General features: G+C 49.7%; 1 protein-coding gene across 1 annotated transcript in view; it reads right to left on the bottom strand.

Moving 5' to 3' along the window:
• PAPPA2 (pappalysin 2) overlaps window positions 1–18,119 on the bottom strand; it is a 185,015-nt gene that overhangs the window by 149,144 nt on the left and 17,752 nt on the right. The window contains exon 3 of the mRNA XM_015417742.1: window positions 11,598–12,660. Coding sequence (XP_015273228.1) covers window positions 11,598–12,660 — 1,063 coding nt within the window. The remainder of the gene's footprint in view (window positions 1–11,597; window positions 12,661–18,119) is intronic.

Below are 18,119 nucleotides of genomic sequence, written 5' to 3' on the forward strand. Positions count from 1 at the left end.
TGGTGACCCTTGATGGGAACAGGACCTTGGTATAAACTGGCAAGAACCCATTTGTAAATTGCCAATTGCTGTAAATAAAGCAATTTGGCTAACAACACGCACTAAATAACCCACTTTCAATCCACTTTCAGTGCACTTTCCAACTGGATTTTACTGTGTGAACCTGCAAAATCCAGTTGGACAATGCACTGAAAATGGACTGAAAGACGATTATTTAGTGTGTGTGACCACAGCCATATAGTGGCTTCATGGGCTCTGGAGGGAATCCAAGACACCACATAACTTGTCGTTCAAGTGATATCTGTCTCACTGAAGCTGCAGGCAGAAGCCCGCAAGCCAGCCATTTGGAGCCTCACACAGATAGGCTTAATACGGCCCTGGTCACACAGGCCGGATAATGTGGGGGGGGGGGAGAGGCATGGCTACTTGCGGCACCGCAGTTTAACATGCCAGAACGCAATCCCACGCATCAGCAGCATGCCACAGTTCCTTCCCTCCACGTCAACCAGGGGCTGGAGGGAAAAGCAGTGCGCCGGAGCAATCACACTGCGGGAGTCCGGAGGCAGCCCGTGGCAAACTGGTTGCTAGTACCTTCGACCGGGTATTTTTAAACTCCGCATTTTCGGCGGTACGCCACAGGTTGGCCACGGGTGCGCTCCACTTGCCAGATGTTGTGGTGTGATCGCGCCCGGATACTCTGCCATTCAATCGTGGCTCTCCTGTGGCACATCCGCCGTGTGAACGGGGCCGATGACCAAAAAATGTTGAGATGGCCCTTCCAGCAATGAGGAAGGGGTGCTTCTCTCAACTCCAACCCTCCTAGTGATCCTTTTGCCTCAGGACATCCTGCTTATAATGACTGGCAAAACTATATTATAAACACATACAAATTGGCTGCCTTCACAAGATGTGTGCAGCTCATAGCATTTGAATGTATACAGTGGACACGCTTATGCTGGCTGAATAAATACATGAGGAAAATATGACAAGAGGAAAGATTCACATTTTGCATGGAGGCCCTGGAGAGCCGACAAGAGCCAGGGACACAGTGACCTTCCATATAAACCAATCTAAAAGAAGAAGAGAAGAAGAGACTGGATTTATACCCTGCCCTTCACTACTCGAAGAAGTCTCAGAGCGGCTTACAATCTCTTCTCCATTCCCCTCCTCACAACAGACACCCTGTGAGGTAGGTGGGGCTGAGAGAGCTCTCTCAAGGATTGCTCCCGAGAGAACAGCTCTGAGAGAACTTGTGACTGACCCAAGGTCACACCAGCAGCTGTTTGTGGAGGAGTGGGGAATCAGTCCTGGTTCTCCCAGATTAGAGTCCACATTCCTAACCACTACACCAAACTGGCTCTCTCTCTTAAGGAGAGTCACTACTGCTACAGATGATTGGAGGAACATCAGAGAGACTCCTGAAGAGGCAGTGGCTAGATGCAACCACAGCAGTGGTCAGAATGGCTCCCAAACCATTGTAAGATGAGATGTCCTTCCAAGAGCCTGGGCATGGCAGATGGACATGTACAACTTGCCCACAATGTCTGCCAAAGTCTCTAGGAAGGGGTCAATGAAGACATGTGAATCCCTGCTCCAGGATACAAAGGAGGGGAGCCAACCGGAGAAACAGAAACTCCATCCCAAACAGAAGAACGTCTCATAGATCTCAGTGGTTTGCCTGGTGGTTTCGCTCAGTCCAGGTCCAAAGGGATCAGTGAGCTAAAATTCCAAATGTCATGAAACATCCAACACCTTCAGGCTTCACAAAACCAGGTGTCCTTCCTCTTCAGCTCTACTTAAGGCATTCAGTGCTGAGTCCAGGACCAGCTCTTGAGCCGAGCCAACTGAACAACTGCTGATGACAGAGCAACGAAGAAGCTCTGCCAGTTTGGTGTAGTGGTTAAGTGCGCGGACTCTAATCTGGGAGAACCAGGTTTGATTCCCCACTCCTCCACTTGCACCTGCTGGATGACCTTGGGCAAGCCATAGTTCTGATAGGAGCTGTTCTTGAAAAAAAGAGCAGTTTCTGTCAAGAGCTCTCTCAGCCCCACCTACCTCACAGGGTGTCTGTTGTGGGGAGGGGAAGGGAAAGGAGTTTGTAAGCCGCTCTGAGACTTCTTTGGGTAGTGAAGGGCGGGGTATAAATCCAATCTCTTCTTCTGCTGCTGCTTACTTGCTCCCAGCCCTCAGTAGCAATGGAGGGAACCCCCCTCATGGTCTGTGCCACCTGACTGACAGCAATTCAGGTCCTGGAGAGGATAGGTGTACCTCACTTGGGGTGAAAAAATATCATGGAGCGGTCCTGCCCACGTCAGATATTGGAGGAGGAAAACAAAGTCAACCTGTTGCCGTACACTGTCTGCTCAATTAGTCCCTCGTCCTCTCCAGGGTCCTTTGCCTGTTTCTGTGCCACGCTTTGCATGTCTGCAATCCGCAAAAGGCAACGTTTGGTAGACAAATCATAATGGATGACCAGCACCAGGGCTATTTTTGGGCAGGAAGGCACAGGAGCTGGCTCCCAAGTTGGCCACGCCCAGCAGGAACTCATTAGCATAATAGGCCACACCCAACAGCAGAAACTCATTAGGACTGACTACATTAGGGGTGTGTGGCCTAACATGCAAAGGAGTTCCTGCTACAAAAAAGCCCTGGGTTTTGACAACAAACAAGGTAAACAGAATAACAAGCAAAAGGTGGGTGTGGCTAGATGAGCACACTTCTGGTAACATAGGGGTGTGGCCTAATATGCCAATGAGCTGTGCTGTCAGGGGTGTGTCCTAATAAGCAAATGAATTTCTGCTGTTGGGTGTGGCCTATTATGCTAATGAGTTCCTGCTGGGCTTTTTCTACAAAAAGAGCCCTGACCAGCACAATGGCAAGTCAGAATGGGGCTAGTCCAAACAGTGAGCAGGGACTTATGGGCAGACATGAGGACACGCCCCTGGAATCAACAGCGGCACTCACTTAGAATACAGTACATTGCCTTTTTGCACAAGTAGGTATACCACCGTGGCTTTGCACAAAATTACAACGCCCTATCCACTATGCCCAAAGAGCACCTCTGTAATGAGGCACTGCTGCAAAAACAGCAGGAGATGGAACCCTAAACACAGATACCACCCCAAATGAGGGACAGACAGCACGCCAGCTGCCTATGTTACATCATGGGGAAATGCAGCCGGCATAGCCACAGCCCGAGAACAATTGCTTCCATATTATTAGTATTATTGTTATTGTTAATCATGGCTCTTTTTGTAGCAGGAACTCCTTTGCATATTAGGCGACACGCACCCCTAATGTAGCCAATCCTCCAAGAGCTTACAGAGCTCTTCTTACAGAGGCTACTGTAAGCTCTTGGAGGATTGGCTACATTAGGGGTGTGTCTAAGGTTGCCAAATCAGAAATCCTTACCGGCGGGGGAGCGTCCTGTCGCTCCGGGAGCCAGATGGGGATGTGGGCGCGCGCACCGCCAGAGCGTCACCGGAAGTGACGTCACACGCTGGGGCGGGGCCACGCCATTTGAGGGGAAAACTCTTTGTTTTCCCCTCAAATGGCGTGGCCCCGCCCCAGCGTGTGACATCACTTTTGGGTGACACACGCGCGGGGGTGGGGTTTCCCCCGGGCCCCAATTCTGCGGGAGCGGGAATCGGGGCTCGAAACCGGGGGGAATTCCGCCCCCCGGGGGGGTTTGGTAACCCTAGGTGTGTCACCTAAAATGCAGAGGAGTACCTGCTACAAAAAGAGCCCTGAAATATTATTAATAATTTATTTTATACCTCGCCCTATCCCAAAAGTGGGCTCAGGGTGGCTTACAACATAAAGTCCACAAAACAATAAGAGCAATATAACCAATAAAACAGTAAATGGCACAATATACAATTACAGAAAACCCTGTGCCTCATGTCAGGTAGATATAGATACCCCAGAGAGCTCCGATGCCCAAACAGTATTGTCTAAAGCAGCAGGGCACTGGGAAGGGGCTATGAACATGGGAGGCCAGAACAGTTGCAGGCCCACCGCCTCAACCAAAAGCCTGGCAGAACAGCTCCATTTTACAGGCCCTGCGGAAGTGTAACGAGTCCTGCCGGGCCCTGATCTTGGGTGAGAGCAAGGTTGGGGCAAGGGCCGAACAAGTCCTTGCCTTGGTTGAGGCTAAGCAGATGTCCCTCAGGCCGGGGATCACCAGGAGGTGCTGATCAGAAGAGCACAAAGCTCTCCGGGGCTCACATGGGGAGGGGCGGTTTTGCTGGTATTTCTTGACACTGACACATTTGAGCCAAAGTTGTACACCAGTCCCAGCTGCATCTAGTTGCTTCCCTGCCTTGCAACCAGAACATCATAACCTTGCAACCATAACATCATTCTGCTCATCTAGTTTTCACTGTGGAGCTCAATGAGTGGGTAAAAAGAGCCAGTTTGGTGTAGTGGTTAAGTGCGTGGACTCTAATCTGGGAGAACCGGGTTCGATTCCCCACTCCTCCACTTGCACCTGGATGGATGGCCTTGGGCAAGCCGTAGTTCTGATAACAGCTGTTCTTGAAAAAAAAAGAGCAGTTTCTGTCAAGAGCTCTCTCAGCCCCACCTACCTCACAGGGTGTCTGTTGTGGGGAGGGGAAGGGAAAGGAGTTTGTAAGCCGCTCTGAGACACCTTTGGGTAGTGACAGGCGGGGTACAAATCCAATCTCTTCTTCTCTTCTTCTAAAATGCCATTACGTCGCAGCCAACTTACAGGAAGCCCAGCAAGGGGCTTTAGAGGCAAGCAAGGGGGCAGAGGTGGTTTGCCACTGCCTTCCTCTGCAGAGTCTTCCCTTGGTGGTCTCCCTTTCCAAGGCCCTGCTTAGCTTCTGAGATCTGACAAGATCGGGCTATTCCATGCCACCTTCCCTCCCTCAGGACTGAAGGCAGAGAGGCCTTGTTTTAGATGTTTCAGATGCACTGGATGTGCATTCCAATGCAAAGTGATAGGCGCATTCCATTCAAAACCATGCAGCGGGGACAGACAGCTTCTTAGCTCGGAGGTACCTCTGTGAGTGCACCCAATGGCACATCATTGAACTCCTCCGAACCATTAATCTATCAAGGTCGGTATCCTCTGCTCTTACTGGCAGCAGCTCTCCAAACTCTCTGACAGAGGTCTTTCACAGCACTTGCTATATTTTTTTAAAAAAACCTGGAGATGCTGGAGACGGAGCCACGGCACCCGCCCGCCTTAAATTTTGCAAGCTCCCCACCACTACCATCAACGAGCCCGGCCCCCAGTGCCAACATCTGGCCCGTTACATCGAGCGACTCGGAACGACACTGACCTGGAATCTAGTTTTCGGAGACATCTTAATACGCCATCGTTCGCAACGAACTGTAGAACCGAACAGCACCTTATGGTTTTATGCTTTAACTTATTATGAAATGATGTATATTGTTCTATCGGTTTTATTGGCAAGTGGGCCACTGCTGTAAGCCGCCCTGAGCCTGTTCACGGGGAGGGCGGGGTATAAACCAAATTAATAAATAAAATAAATAAATACACACACAAACGCCAGTTACAGGAGTGCATCGCCTCAGCAGAATCAATGTGCAAGTTTCTTCCCCAAATTCTTCTACAGATATGCATGAAGTACACTGCAATCCTATGCAGAGCTACACCCTTCTAAACCCACTGACCTCAATGCACTTAGAAGAGCATAACTCTGCTTAGGACCACCCTGGTAGTTCCCATGCTGATCCAAGCTGAGGGGAGCTTCCACCATTAGGACCCCGCGCTGTGCAATTTCTGGCAGCGCTCAACTGGAGCGGGCATCGACAGCCAATTGCACAGCTCTGCAGAATCAATACTTGTGCTGTGTGCGGACTAGCACTGTCCAAGGTTTGCTCTTTCTTTGGCCAACTTCATCTCATACTAAACCTAGCAAAACGAAGCCAGCAAAGATCTGAACTATGAGATCTGCTGAAAGGCGTAAAACAATCGGTGAGATGCAGCCTCGTAAAGCATGTCCAGAATTGATGAGTGTTAGGTGGATGATTGACTGTAGGTAACCGAAAGAGCCAGCAGGACGGAAAATGTAAATTTCCCAGTACTGGGAGCCAGCAGGCAAGCTTCGTGACCCAGCAAGCAACACTGGAGGTCTGAAAAGCCTATAGAGGCCCATCAGGTTGGGGGGGGGGGACCAAAAGCCAGCTTGAAGAAGTGACCTTACCCTGGAGCGTGGGAGGGCGCCGTAGCCCGGGGAACCTACAGCACTGCAGTCCTGAGTGGCTCACCACAAGGGATTAGAGCACAGATCCGGAAATTCCTGGTTTGAGTCCCGGTGGTTCCTGACAGCGAGAGCCAAAAATTCCTATATCCTTCACCAAGGTCTTTAGTGTGATTAATTCAATACAAGAGCGGAGTCTATTTGTTTCTGGATTCTGTTTATTAAAGGAACTTGCCAGTGCTACAATCTCTGGCAATAAAAGCTCTTTCTCCCATACTCTTTCATGTATCAGATTAGATTCTAAATATATAAACCCCAGTACCTATTTAGAGCCAAGGATCATGGCATCCCAGGTTTGGAGCAAAGTATACACAGGTTGACATCTTAGAGGTCTACCCTTTTTCTCTTGTACACAGAAGGGTCCTTGGGATAGTTTACTGGGAACAATCTGCAATGTAAAGATCATATTTTTAAGCTCTATACCACTTTTTAAAGACAAATTAAAAACCCAAGTCTAGTTCTCCTCCCACAATGTTGCCCTTGGCAGCGGAGGTTCCCTGGTGCTTGGAATCCTCTCTCCCATGGCCTCTTTTTACGCTTGTTTGGAGCGAAGGACTTTGGAGCCTCCGGGTTCCACAGCCTCCGGCCTGCCTCCCTCTCTCCAAACAGGAACAATTCCTATTTCCTAAAATAATGGCCTCGGCCAGGCCAAAGCAAACTCAAAACAATGTATTCGTTTTAAACAACGCTAACAGTTTTCAATGGAACATGCCAACCAAAATTCTAGCTAAATCATTCCAGTGAGGCTTTCCACTGGACCTAAAGGAATTCCACACACTCCGATTGCTAACAGTCATCTTTATTTCTGGATCGGCATTTAAAGAAGAAGTAGGAAAAAACACCCTTGCTGGGGGCCAGGGAAAGGAAGGGACCATCTAAGAGAGGAGCCTTCTCTCACACAATCTGCATCAGAAGGTACAACCAGAAAAGGGTTGTTGTGTGGCCACACACAGAGACTGAAGTGAATGCTTTTACAATGGTGCCCCCATTCAAAGGTGCACACATTCACTGGCACATGGAAAAAAACTTGTAGAAAAGAGCAAGAGTCCAGTAGCACCTTAAAGACTAATAAAATATGTGGCAGGGCATAAGCTTTCTCATGAGTCATGGCTCACTTCTTCAGTGACTCAGGAAAGCTCATACACACTGCCACATATTTTGTGAGTCTTTAAGGTGCTACTTGAGCGGTGGCTCAAGTGGTTAAGATGCTGAACTGCAGGCTGTGGAAGGTCGGTAGTTCAGTCGTTCGAGACCCGAGTGCGCCGCATGATGGAGTGAGCTCCCGTCTCTAGTTCCAGCTCCTGCCAACCTAGCAGCTCGAAAGCAAGAAATTGCAAGTAGATAAATAGGTACCACTTCAGTGGGAAGGTAACAGCGTTCCGTGCGCCTTGATGTTTAGTCATGCCGGCCACATGACCACGGAAACGTCTTCGGACAACGCTGGCTCTTCGGCTTTGAAACGGAGATGAGCACCGCAAAATGAGTCAGACTCGACTGGCTTTCGAGCAAGGGAACCTTTACCTTTACCTTTAAGATGCTACTGGACTCTTGCTCTTTCCTGCTGCTACAGACAGACTGACACAGCTACCCCATCTTGATCTATCTCCATGGGAAAAACTTGAAACAACATGGGGGGGGGGGAGGAATATCCACACTATAGATTTAAAAACGGATTTCTCATTTTCTCTTCCCGTGACACCCTGGAATTTCAGTACCTCTCTAACAGGGTACAATTCCTACTATTTTGGAAGGGGAGTCATACATGACATGCCCTCGATACTAAACTGAATGCTGCCCTCAACACTAGACTCCACATCCAGAGTCTGCATGAATTAAGTGTCATCAAGTTGCTTCCGACGCATGCCATCCCTATGAGTTAATGTCTTCTAACATGCTCTAACAGCCTTGCTCAGATCTTGCAAACTGAGGGCTTCCTTGATGCTGTCAGTCCATCTCGTGTTGGGTCTTCCCCTTTCCCTGCTGCCTTCAACTGTTTCTAGCATTACAATTTCAGAGGGCACAGAAGGAAGCCATCAGAGGAAAGAGGCAGGGAAGTTGCCGTTGTTGTTGTTCAGTCGCACAGTCGAGTCCGACTCTTCGCGACCCCATGGACCAGATCACGCCAGGCCTTCCTGTCTTCCGCCGTGGAAGTTGCCTTCCTCGGGTGCAATTCAGCCCACACTGTTCAGGACCCATTTATAAGCAGAGGAGCCCGAGGTCACAGTAAATGTAAAAGACAGCAGCAGAGGTTTTATGATGAGCATCCAAATTCTCATAGCCCTTGAATATGACTTGTGCTTCAGGTGAAGACTGACTTAACACCACAGCTGCAGTGGAAGTTGCTTTAACATCAGACTGGCTGCATTCCACAGCATCGGTTTTTGGACAGACACTGTGTGTTCATACAGCTCACATCACACTTAGAGGGCCTGTCTGTCATCACTCTTCTGAGTTCCAACATAGCAGGAATACCTGATGCTTCAACGTTTATTTCTCCAGTTTCCTGAACAAGTAAAGCCAATCAGCATGCCAGCCAAAGTAGGTTTTGTATGTATTATCCCTTGTTCCCTCAGGGTTGAAGATAGAGGGGTCTTGTTCTCGCATTAACGGGCACGAGACTGGCTGGTACGTATGGCCATATCACTTTCTAGAACTCTCATTAAAAGACATCCATCAAGCCTCCTCCTTGCTTTCTTCCTGCCGCCCAAGGGAAAATATATATAAACATACATACTTACTCCATTCCAGTTAATGGGTTTTTAAAAACCCACACTAAATAAAATAGTTACTGTAGACATAAAGGGAAGTGCAGGACATCTACATGGGCACTTTCGGAAAGACAGAGAGAAATCCGACAAAACAAGTTTCCCAAACACCAGGCAAAACTGCGGTGGCTCAAGTGGTTAAGACGCTGAACTGCAGGCTGTGGAAGGTCAGTAGTTCAGCAGTTCGAGACCCGGGTGCCGCACGATGGAGTGAACTCCCGTCTCTAGTTCCAGCTCCTGCCAACCTAGCAGTTCGAAAGCAAGAAATTGCAAGTAGATAAATAGGTACCACTTTGGTGGGAAGGTAACAGCGTTCCGTGCGCCTTGGGGTTTAGTCATGCCGGCCACATGTCCACGGAAACGTCTTCGGACAGCGCTGGCTCTTCGGCTTGGAAACAGAGATGAGCACCGCAACCCTAAAGTCGGATTCGACTGGCTTTCGAGCAAGGGAACCTTTACCTTTACTAACTGTTCATAGGTCACTTCATGGAGACGAAGCTCCTCCAGAGGAACAGAGCATGCTACCTGATCAGTAGCCCATTTCAGATATTATGTGTCTGACCACAGGCATGGGGAAGACATGCTACCACGCAACCCTCCCAGGATGCATGGTTGCCATCTTGTCAGAAAGGGGCAATGCGCGTATTTACTGCTTTGAGAACTTGTTGGATCAAAAAGAAAGTTGATGCATCAAGATGAAATAAACAGACACACTTTGGGAGTATCTGATCCAGCTCAAGGGGTTCCAGCCGTAGATACAAAGAGGAATGCAAGCTGAAATCTATAGCATTCGATCAGTGGTGACCAGTATGTGCAGCTGCATAATGAGGGGGGGGGGGGGTTGAACCTACCACCAGACAAATTATGCTTCCCCCCCCCGCCCTCCGTACTTTCAACACACATTATTTGCCGACAGCTCCTATTCCACTAAAATCATCACTTTTCATCGACATTTCTTCTACGACACATTTCCTATGCACGTGACCTTCAGCAGTGCCACTTTTATGAGATGCAAAAGATGTCATGTGCTACCTGCATGGGTTTTCGGTTTTGCTCTGGGGTTTTTTTTTTAAGAACAAACGATCCCCTCTAACAGTGTGGCCAGTTTCCACCTTCCTCAATGCATGAGGTGGTCCCCTCTAAGGAGGTGTGGACCATTCTGACAGGTGGACCTAGCAAGGAGAACAATCGCCTTTGGCAGCAGGGGTTACAGGGATGGCAGCATGGAAATTCTGCAAATTAAGAAACGGCATCTAATCCAGCAGTCAGAGAAGTGGATTTGGGAGACCTGTGGGCCCTGGCAGGAAGCTCCAATTGGCCGTCATTGAATATTTCTGAGTTTCCGTTCACCAATCTGCTGCATAAGAAGAATAAGGGCTTTCCTAAACAATGAAGTGATGAGTATACCTTTTTAAGAAGTACTGTAGCAATCTCTCTCTCTCTCACACACACACACACACTATACATGGTAGACCGACAGAGGCTCTGTCTATCACACCATTCTGACCAAGAGACAGAACTTAGCACGGGACTTTGTGAACAAGACCAAGTCTGAGCCTTAGATTGCTGAGATCACCAGGAGTAGCAAGCCCCCTGTACCTTTCCAGGTGCCACAATGGCTGCACACACACACACACACCCTCATAACTGCTTCAGCCCACCTCACTGCATTTAAAATGGCACCAGCAACATCCACAGGTCAGGCCAGCGGACACTGTCGTATATAGCCTGGCCCCTAGACTGCAGCCACAATGGTTCCCATGAGCGCACCCATTTACGTTACCCTTCTGAAGCGAAAGACTACCATTCTTTTCCTATGGGGAAAAATACAGCACTGTCCACGGGAAACATGGTTGCAGGAGCGACCAAACTTGCCTTCCACCCATGACACTGGATGGCCAGACAGGAATCCTATAGCTGTGTACAACACCTCACTGTGCAGAGAAATTGCACTGCACCCCTTCGTGGGCTCCTTTTCTGCAATACACAAACTCACTCGTACGTGCACGCACACATACACACACACGTCATAATGACATATCATCTACTTAATGTAAATATATATTCAAGGAACCCTTTGGGATCCAACAAATAGGTCTATCCAGGCCAGCATTCTGTTCCCAAGAAGAATAAAATATTGGATTTATACCCCACCCTTCACCCGGAGTCTCAGAGCAGCTTACAGTCTCCTTCCCTTCCTCTCCCCATAACGGACACCCTGTGAAGTAGGGTGGGCTTAGAGAGCTCTGAGAGAACTGCTCTTGAGAGAACAGCTCTGAGAGAACTGGGACTGGCCCAAGGTCACCCAACTGGCTGCCTGTGGAGGAATGCGGAATCAAACCCAGTTCTCCAGATTAGAGTTCGCCGCTCTTAACCACTCCACCAAACTGGCTCTGAAGAGAGACGTGTCAGACACCCACCAGCAAAGCAACAGCCCCTGGCCTTCAACTGCTCCACAGCACTGCTGAAGAAGCCTGGTTTGGACCCAGCCAGCAGTGGCGCAAGCCCTGGATGGAATAGGTGTACCTTGCTCAGGGTGACCCAAGGCCCTGAACTGGCCCCGGGACAGTTTACCGCTTACCGGTGCGGAGAATCCGGGTCAAAGCAAGTCTTCCTTACGTTGGTCACTCTAGGGTTGCAGCAGTCCCCGTCATCAAAATCGTTCAGCATATTGTTGCACTCCATGTTGCAAATGCCGTCTCTGCGCTCCCAGGCGTAGCAGCGTGCCAGCCGACGGCAGTCACCCCCGTCGTAGCCGGTCAGCAGGTGCTCGCACTCGGGGTCACAGTACTCGTTGCCAATCTTGCCAGGTTCACAGTTCACAAGGATGGCACGGTAGCGGAGCGAGGAGTTATACACCTCGTGAATGTTCAGCTGCCAAGTGATGTTATAGGGACCAAAGGCCTTGCTCAGAGCCTGGTGCTGATGGGCGATCTGCTCCCGGGTGACGGTGGGATGCAACCCGTCGTCGTCGTGGATGTTGACCACCCGGTAGCGCACCACTTTCTCATTCCTCAGCGGCCAGTGGCTGTTGTAGTGGGAGACCAACTCCACGTTGTCGCAGGCAGTCTGCCCACAAGGAGGGGGCACCAACGGGGACAGAACCTGAGGTTCTGGGGCTTGAAAGGATTCCCCCAGGGGGTAGGTCCCATCCTTAAACGTCACCCACTGCTGCTCCATGCGGCTGAACCTGGCACTGAGCAACACGGCCGATTCTCGATCTTCGATCTTCCTCAAGAAGGCCCGCTGAAGCTTCTGCTGTGGCAGGGCGACACTCCAAAGGGCGAGCAGGGCCAGGTGCCCACGGAAATTGTGCCCGTCCTCCGAGTTGTCTCCGCCCAGAATCAGGGTGCGGCAAGAGGCCATGAACAGGCTGTGCAGGGCGCCCGACTGCTGGGAACTACGAGCAACTCGCTCCCCATTGAGGTACATCAGCATCTGGTGCCCATCGTAGGTGGCGGCGAGGTGGGTCCAGGTATGGAGCTGGTAGCGGCGGTGCGCCAACATGACAGAGGACCTCTTGACGCGGTCTGTCCGGAGCGAGAAGAAGAAGCGGGCATCCTTCTTCCCGAGCTTCTCCTGTGAACGGATGCCCAGAGTCCAGCCTTTGTCCCTGGCGATGTGGGAGCAATTGTCAAACACACCTGCGCAAGGAAGAAAGAAGATTTTTTTAAAACAGCAAAATATAGGAGCAGGGGAAACTTGGTAAGATGGGGAAAACCTTCTCTCGGTGCTGAAGTAGGATTGGCAAAATCAATACAGCACACCTAAGGGGCAGCTACAATGTCTATTTAAACCAAATGGAACACCAGTCGACTGCCATGGCATCCCTCAAAGGATCCTGGGAACTGTAGTTTACTGAAAATGTTGCAAAGCCTTGGTGAGAGGTCTTCTTCAGCCTCTTCTACAAAGATTTTTGGTTTTCAGTATACCTTATATATTATATATATAATTATATATAATTATATAAATATAATCACATAATTATATATAATTATATAATTATAATTATATAATTATATATATACATAATATATAATATACAGTATATATTATATATTGAGCTGCGGTGGCTCAAGTGGTTAAGACGCTGAACTGCAGGCTGTGGAAGGTCAGTAGTTCAGCAGTTCGAGACCCGAGTTGCCGCATGACGGAGTGAGCTCCCGACTCTAATTCCAGCTCCTGCCAACCTAGCAGTTCGAAAGCAAGAAATTGCAAGTAGATAAATAGGGACCACTTCGGTGGGAAGGAAACAGCGTTCCGTGCGCCTTGGTGTTTAGTCATGCCGGCCACATGACCACGGAAACGTCTTCGGACAGCGCTGGCTCTTCGGCTTTGAAACGGAGATGAGCACCGCAACCCTAGAGTCGGATTCGACTGGCTTTCGAGCAAGGGAACCTTTACCTTTATACATTACTGAGGGCCAATTCACATAGCCCACCAGTGTGCTTTCCACCGTATGTCATTTCTAACTCAGTTGCAATTTGTAATTGGAAAAATGCTATTGGACAGTCTTCATAATGAGGGCCATTTGAAGATGCCTCCTGATAGATCATTCATGTATCCTTGCATGAAGCAACAAAAGGTACCATTCTGTGCAGCATTCTGCAATGCATCTACCCAGAGAGGTTGCAAGATCTCACTGAAGGAAGAAGCATTTTGTTCCTAGCTGCGAACAAAGACTGAGCCCTTACCACACTCAGTGCAAACAAGACCTTTTTCCTACCCAGGTCTAAGGTCCCAAAAACTGGTTCTGCAAGTCAGAAAAAAAAGAAGACAAAAAGAAGAGACCACTGTAGATTGCGGGAGCAATCCTCAGTGTGTTTACTCAGAAGCAATGCTCCCTTTAAGCTGTGGAGTCTTGTGAGCAGAAATTCTACTTTGTGAGCTGCAGGCATTAAAGTTGTGAGCGAGCAATTTGGCTACTGCATAAATTTAGTTAACTCCTTCCTGAGCTAAGGCAAAAATGCGTGAGTTGGAGGCTAAAAATCTGTGAGCTAGCTCGCACTAGCTCAGCTTAGAGGGAACACTGCTCAGAAGTAAGCCCTACTTTATTCAAAAGTGTTCTTTGGACTACAACCTGAGGTCAAATCAGCTAGTTTTCATGGGGGGGGGGAACAAACTCCCCCCCCCCCACAAACCTGCAGAGCAGCTTCTAAACTAGTTTTAGGGTACTTTCCTTCAGAAAAGAAGCCGCGGTGGAGAGAACATATGGGCATGCCTATATTTCTTTAATTTCATTTTTCACAACCAAGCAAGGCCCCCTGCCTGAAGCAAGACTGATCGTCAAAGAGGCATTCAGCCTGATGGAGCATGGATGTGTAGCACAAACTGTGAGATGGAAAAAGCCAGACGGGGACTTCAGTACGAAGACTGTGTGGGTCTTCACTCTGGCTTAAACAAAGTTTGAGTCCAGTGGCACCTTTAAGACCATGAGCTTTTGTTGTAAGGCCGATGGGGTTCCATTCTTTGTTTGGTGGTCTTAAAGCTGCCGCTGGGCTCAAACTATGTTCTGTTGCTTTAGACCAACACGGCTACCCACTTGGTTCACTCTGAGTTGTTCACTTAGAGAACCACAAACATATCCAGGTGGGTGGGGAACCTGTGTTGGTCCGAAGTGACCGAACACAGTTTTGAGGCCAGTGGTACCTTTAAGACCAACAGAGTTTAATTCTGGGTATAAGCTTGCGTGGGCACGCAGACAGAAGCTCATACGCAGAGTTAAACTTTGTTCTGTATCCTAAATGGTATCAACCAGCCTACCCTCTTTTGGTGCAGCTACCAACAAATCTAAGATTTCAATTTTATTTTATTGCTTATTTAGACATTTACGCACTGCGTTTCTCCCCGAGGACCCAGGATCATTCTTCCGTTTTAGCCTCTGTCATGACCCCCAGGGTCATCATGACACCTCTATCATTCCCCCCCCCCTTAGTCATCCTTTTTCTAAACTGAACAGCTCCAAACCCTTCACCCTTTCCCCAGAATTCACACAAAATGTTGCACCCCAAAAGTCGCCACTCTAAAATTACTTACGAAGAATGGAAGAATAAGCGTTATTGACCCACTCTCAGGAGCCCCTGTTCCGCCTTAGCAGCCAAGTCCCAGACCCGGCTAGGGATTCATCTGGAGCAGAGATCAGTAGCTGGAGACGGGGATCTACCCTTGAGGGCAGCGCTAAGGTCTAGGTCCTGGTTCTGGATTTGCCCCCATTTAAGTCTGCAGGTAAGCAGGGACACACCAGCCCCTACAAACCACCAAGGCCCTCTGTTTTGCCTAGGGCTTCAATTCAACTGGGAAGCGACTGTGACACAGTGGAAGAGCACCTGCTTGGCATGCAGAAGGCCCCAGGTCCAAACCCCAGCACCTCCAGTTAAAAAGGACCGGGTAGGAGGCTGATATGAAAGACCTCCAGCTGAGACCCTGGGGAGCTTCGGCCAGTCTGAGTGGATACTGACCTTGATGGACCTAGGGGCTAATACAATATAAGACAGGTTCATGGGTGTTCATACCCTGAAAGGAAATGAAGCCTTGCCTGCTCCAACTAGGGTCTGATTGAGACCCAATCCTGCAAGGAACTACATACGTCAGGGCAGTTTGTGGGCCTAGTGGCAGGAACATGGCCTGTAAGCCCAGCACTTCTGTACTGCTGCACTGCCTCCTCTCAGGCTTGCCACTTCTACCACACCCACTGGGTGGGGGAGAGAAACTGGGGGGTGGACCACACCCACTGGGTAGGGGAGATTCTGGGGAGCTGAGAGGGGCAGCTCCCCCAGGGCCTGGGAAGTCGACAGCGTCTCCTTGAGCTAAAGCTTCAGGAGCAAGCCCCTCAGCCAAGGCCTCAGAGTCCAGGGGCTCTGGGTCTGAGCCTAGACTGGTGCTGCTGGGCATCGCCAGAGACCCCTGCTCTTCCCTCCAGGGCGACCACTAGTGCCTCCTTTCCAGCCCCTGAGGAGTCTGTTCCTGAGTCTGAGTCTGGCCCAGGGGCAGCCAACAACAGCCTTGCCGCCTCAGAACTACTCCGCCCTCTGCATTGGAAGGCGTAAGGCCAGCACAATGAATCGTACAGAGGCACAACAAGAAGCATCCCCTGTGGAAGGCGTAAGGCCTGCACAAGGAGTTATACAGAGACAGAATGAGAAGTCTTGTCTCTGAGTGTGTGCCTTTGACTTCCCATCGCTTAATTACTTTTCTTTCCAGTCCACGACTTGGGAATTACAGTTGTAGCTGAGCCCGTTTCAATTAGGCTTGTGCAGAAGGTCTTGCAGGACCAGGCCCTGCAAGGGCAACTCTGCACTCCCAGACTGCTCACACTCCAGTACGCACACACACACGCTCCAGCACACACACCCCTGCTTTGTCACATGGTGTCCGGGATGAGAATCTGCCCAGTCCAGCTCGCAGCCAGCCTTGCTCTCTGCTCAGGGAGCTATCCAGAGAGTTTGGTGCTGACTGAGCAACAGAAACCCCCAGAGAAGCATCACAGCAGACGGCCTGGAGAAGATACTGCTCGTCTCAGTCCCCCCCCCCTCCAATCCGCATATCCTAAGACAGGCTTATTCCTTGTCTGCTCTACAGAACACATATTTTGTCAGGTCGCTTACTGAGAGGGTGGGATGTATCCCGGAACAATGCCCTGCCCTACAAATTTTGCAACTAGCGCACCCAAATCCAGCTCCGGGGAAGGGGGGTGGGGATAATGCACATTCATAATAAAGGATTCACAACAACCAGTGTTTGGGTGCATCATGGACGCATTAAGAGGTACGTTTTCATTTGCCCTGACCCGGATGGCCCAGGCTAGCCCAATTTTGTCAGATCTCAGAAGCTAAGCAGGGTCAGCCCTGGTTAGTACTTGGGTGGGAGACTGCCAAGGAAATCAGGGTCAGTATGCAGAGACGGGCACTGGCAAATCACCTCTTTCCTCAAAAACCCTATGGGGTTGCCATAATCCAGCTGCAACTTGACAGCACTTTCCACCATATTTTCATTCACGCAAACGGGGCTTTCTTATACTGGCTCTTGGTTGCTCTCTTGCACCGAATCTATATTGCCACAAGGTATAGATAGGGACTCTGGGGCAAGTGATGCTCTGTCTTCTTGGTGCTTGGGGGGGTCAACAGTGGGAGGGCTTCTAATGTCCTGGCCCCACTGGTGGATCTCCTGAGGGCACCTGGTATTTCTGGCCACTGTGTGACACAGAGTGTTGGACTGGATGGGCCTTTGGCCTGATCCAACATTGGCATCTCTTATGTTCTTATGTTGACATGGTTTGACTCTTCTTATTGTAAATGGTTGTTGACCTCTGCTCTAATGGCACCCTTTCCCACAAGATTCTTGTCACTCTTCCGAGAGTCCCAACGTAGTGTCGTGGTTGGCTAGAACATCAAATCCCCACTCTACCATGGAAACCAGCTGGGGGACGTTTAGCAAGCCTGTGTGTGTGTCTGTCTGGGAGTGTGTGTGTCTGTGTGTCTGCCTCGCCTTCTTCACAGGGTTGTTGTGAAGATAAACAGGGTGAGAAGCATGTGAGCCACACAGAGCTCCTTGGAGCAAAAGTGGAATAAAAAATGCAGCAGAGAGATAGAATCACCCTCCCCACACTCCGTGGCACAATGGCTACTGTTCTCAAGGAGCCAAAAACCTTGTGCGGGAGCCCTTTCTAGAAGCCCTGCCAGCAACTGGGAATATAGCCAGGAATGCGCGGGAAGCTGGGATTGGATAGTTCCAGTCCACCTTCGGTTTGAAAGAGCCAGGAATTCCAAACGTCGGGGGGCCAGTGGGTGAAGTCATCAATACTGGAACATGAACAGGAGCAGCAGCCAGCCTGGGAGGGTTGACAAATAGGAAGTCAGGGTACCCCTGGCCTGGCCTATGAAGAGAAACGACTAGAAGAAGGGGTTGGCCACCGAAGACCCTCAAGGCTAACACAGCTCACCTAAAGAGAATGACTTTGCTCCCACATTTGGAAAAGAATGACTTTGCTCCTTCGCTGCCTTTTTTTACCAAGAGATTTGCTCTAAGTTTATTTTTCCTTTGCTTAGCATGTATCCTGGTCATTCGGATTTGAAGTACGCCAGAATTATAGTTTATCTACCATAGT

The sequence above is a fragment of the Gekko japonicus genome, unplaced genomic scaffold, assembly GCF_001447785.1.
Source record: "Gekko japonicus isolate JY-2015 unplaced genomic scaffold, Gekko_japonicus_V1.1 scaffold158, whole genome shotgun sequence".
Lineage (NCBI taxonomy): Eukaryota > Metazoa > Chordata > Lepidosauria > Squamata > Gekkonidae > Gekko > Gekko japonicus.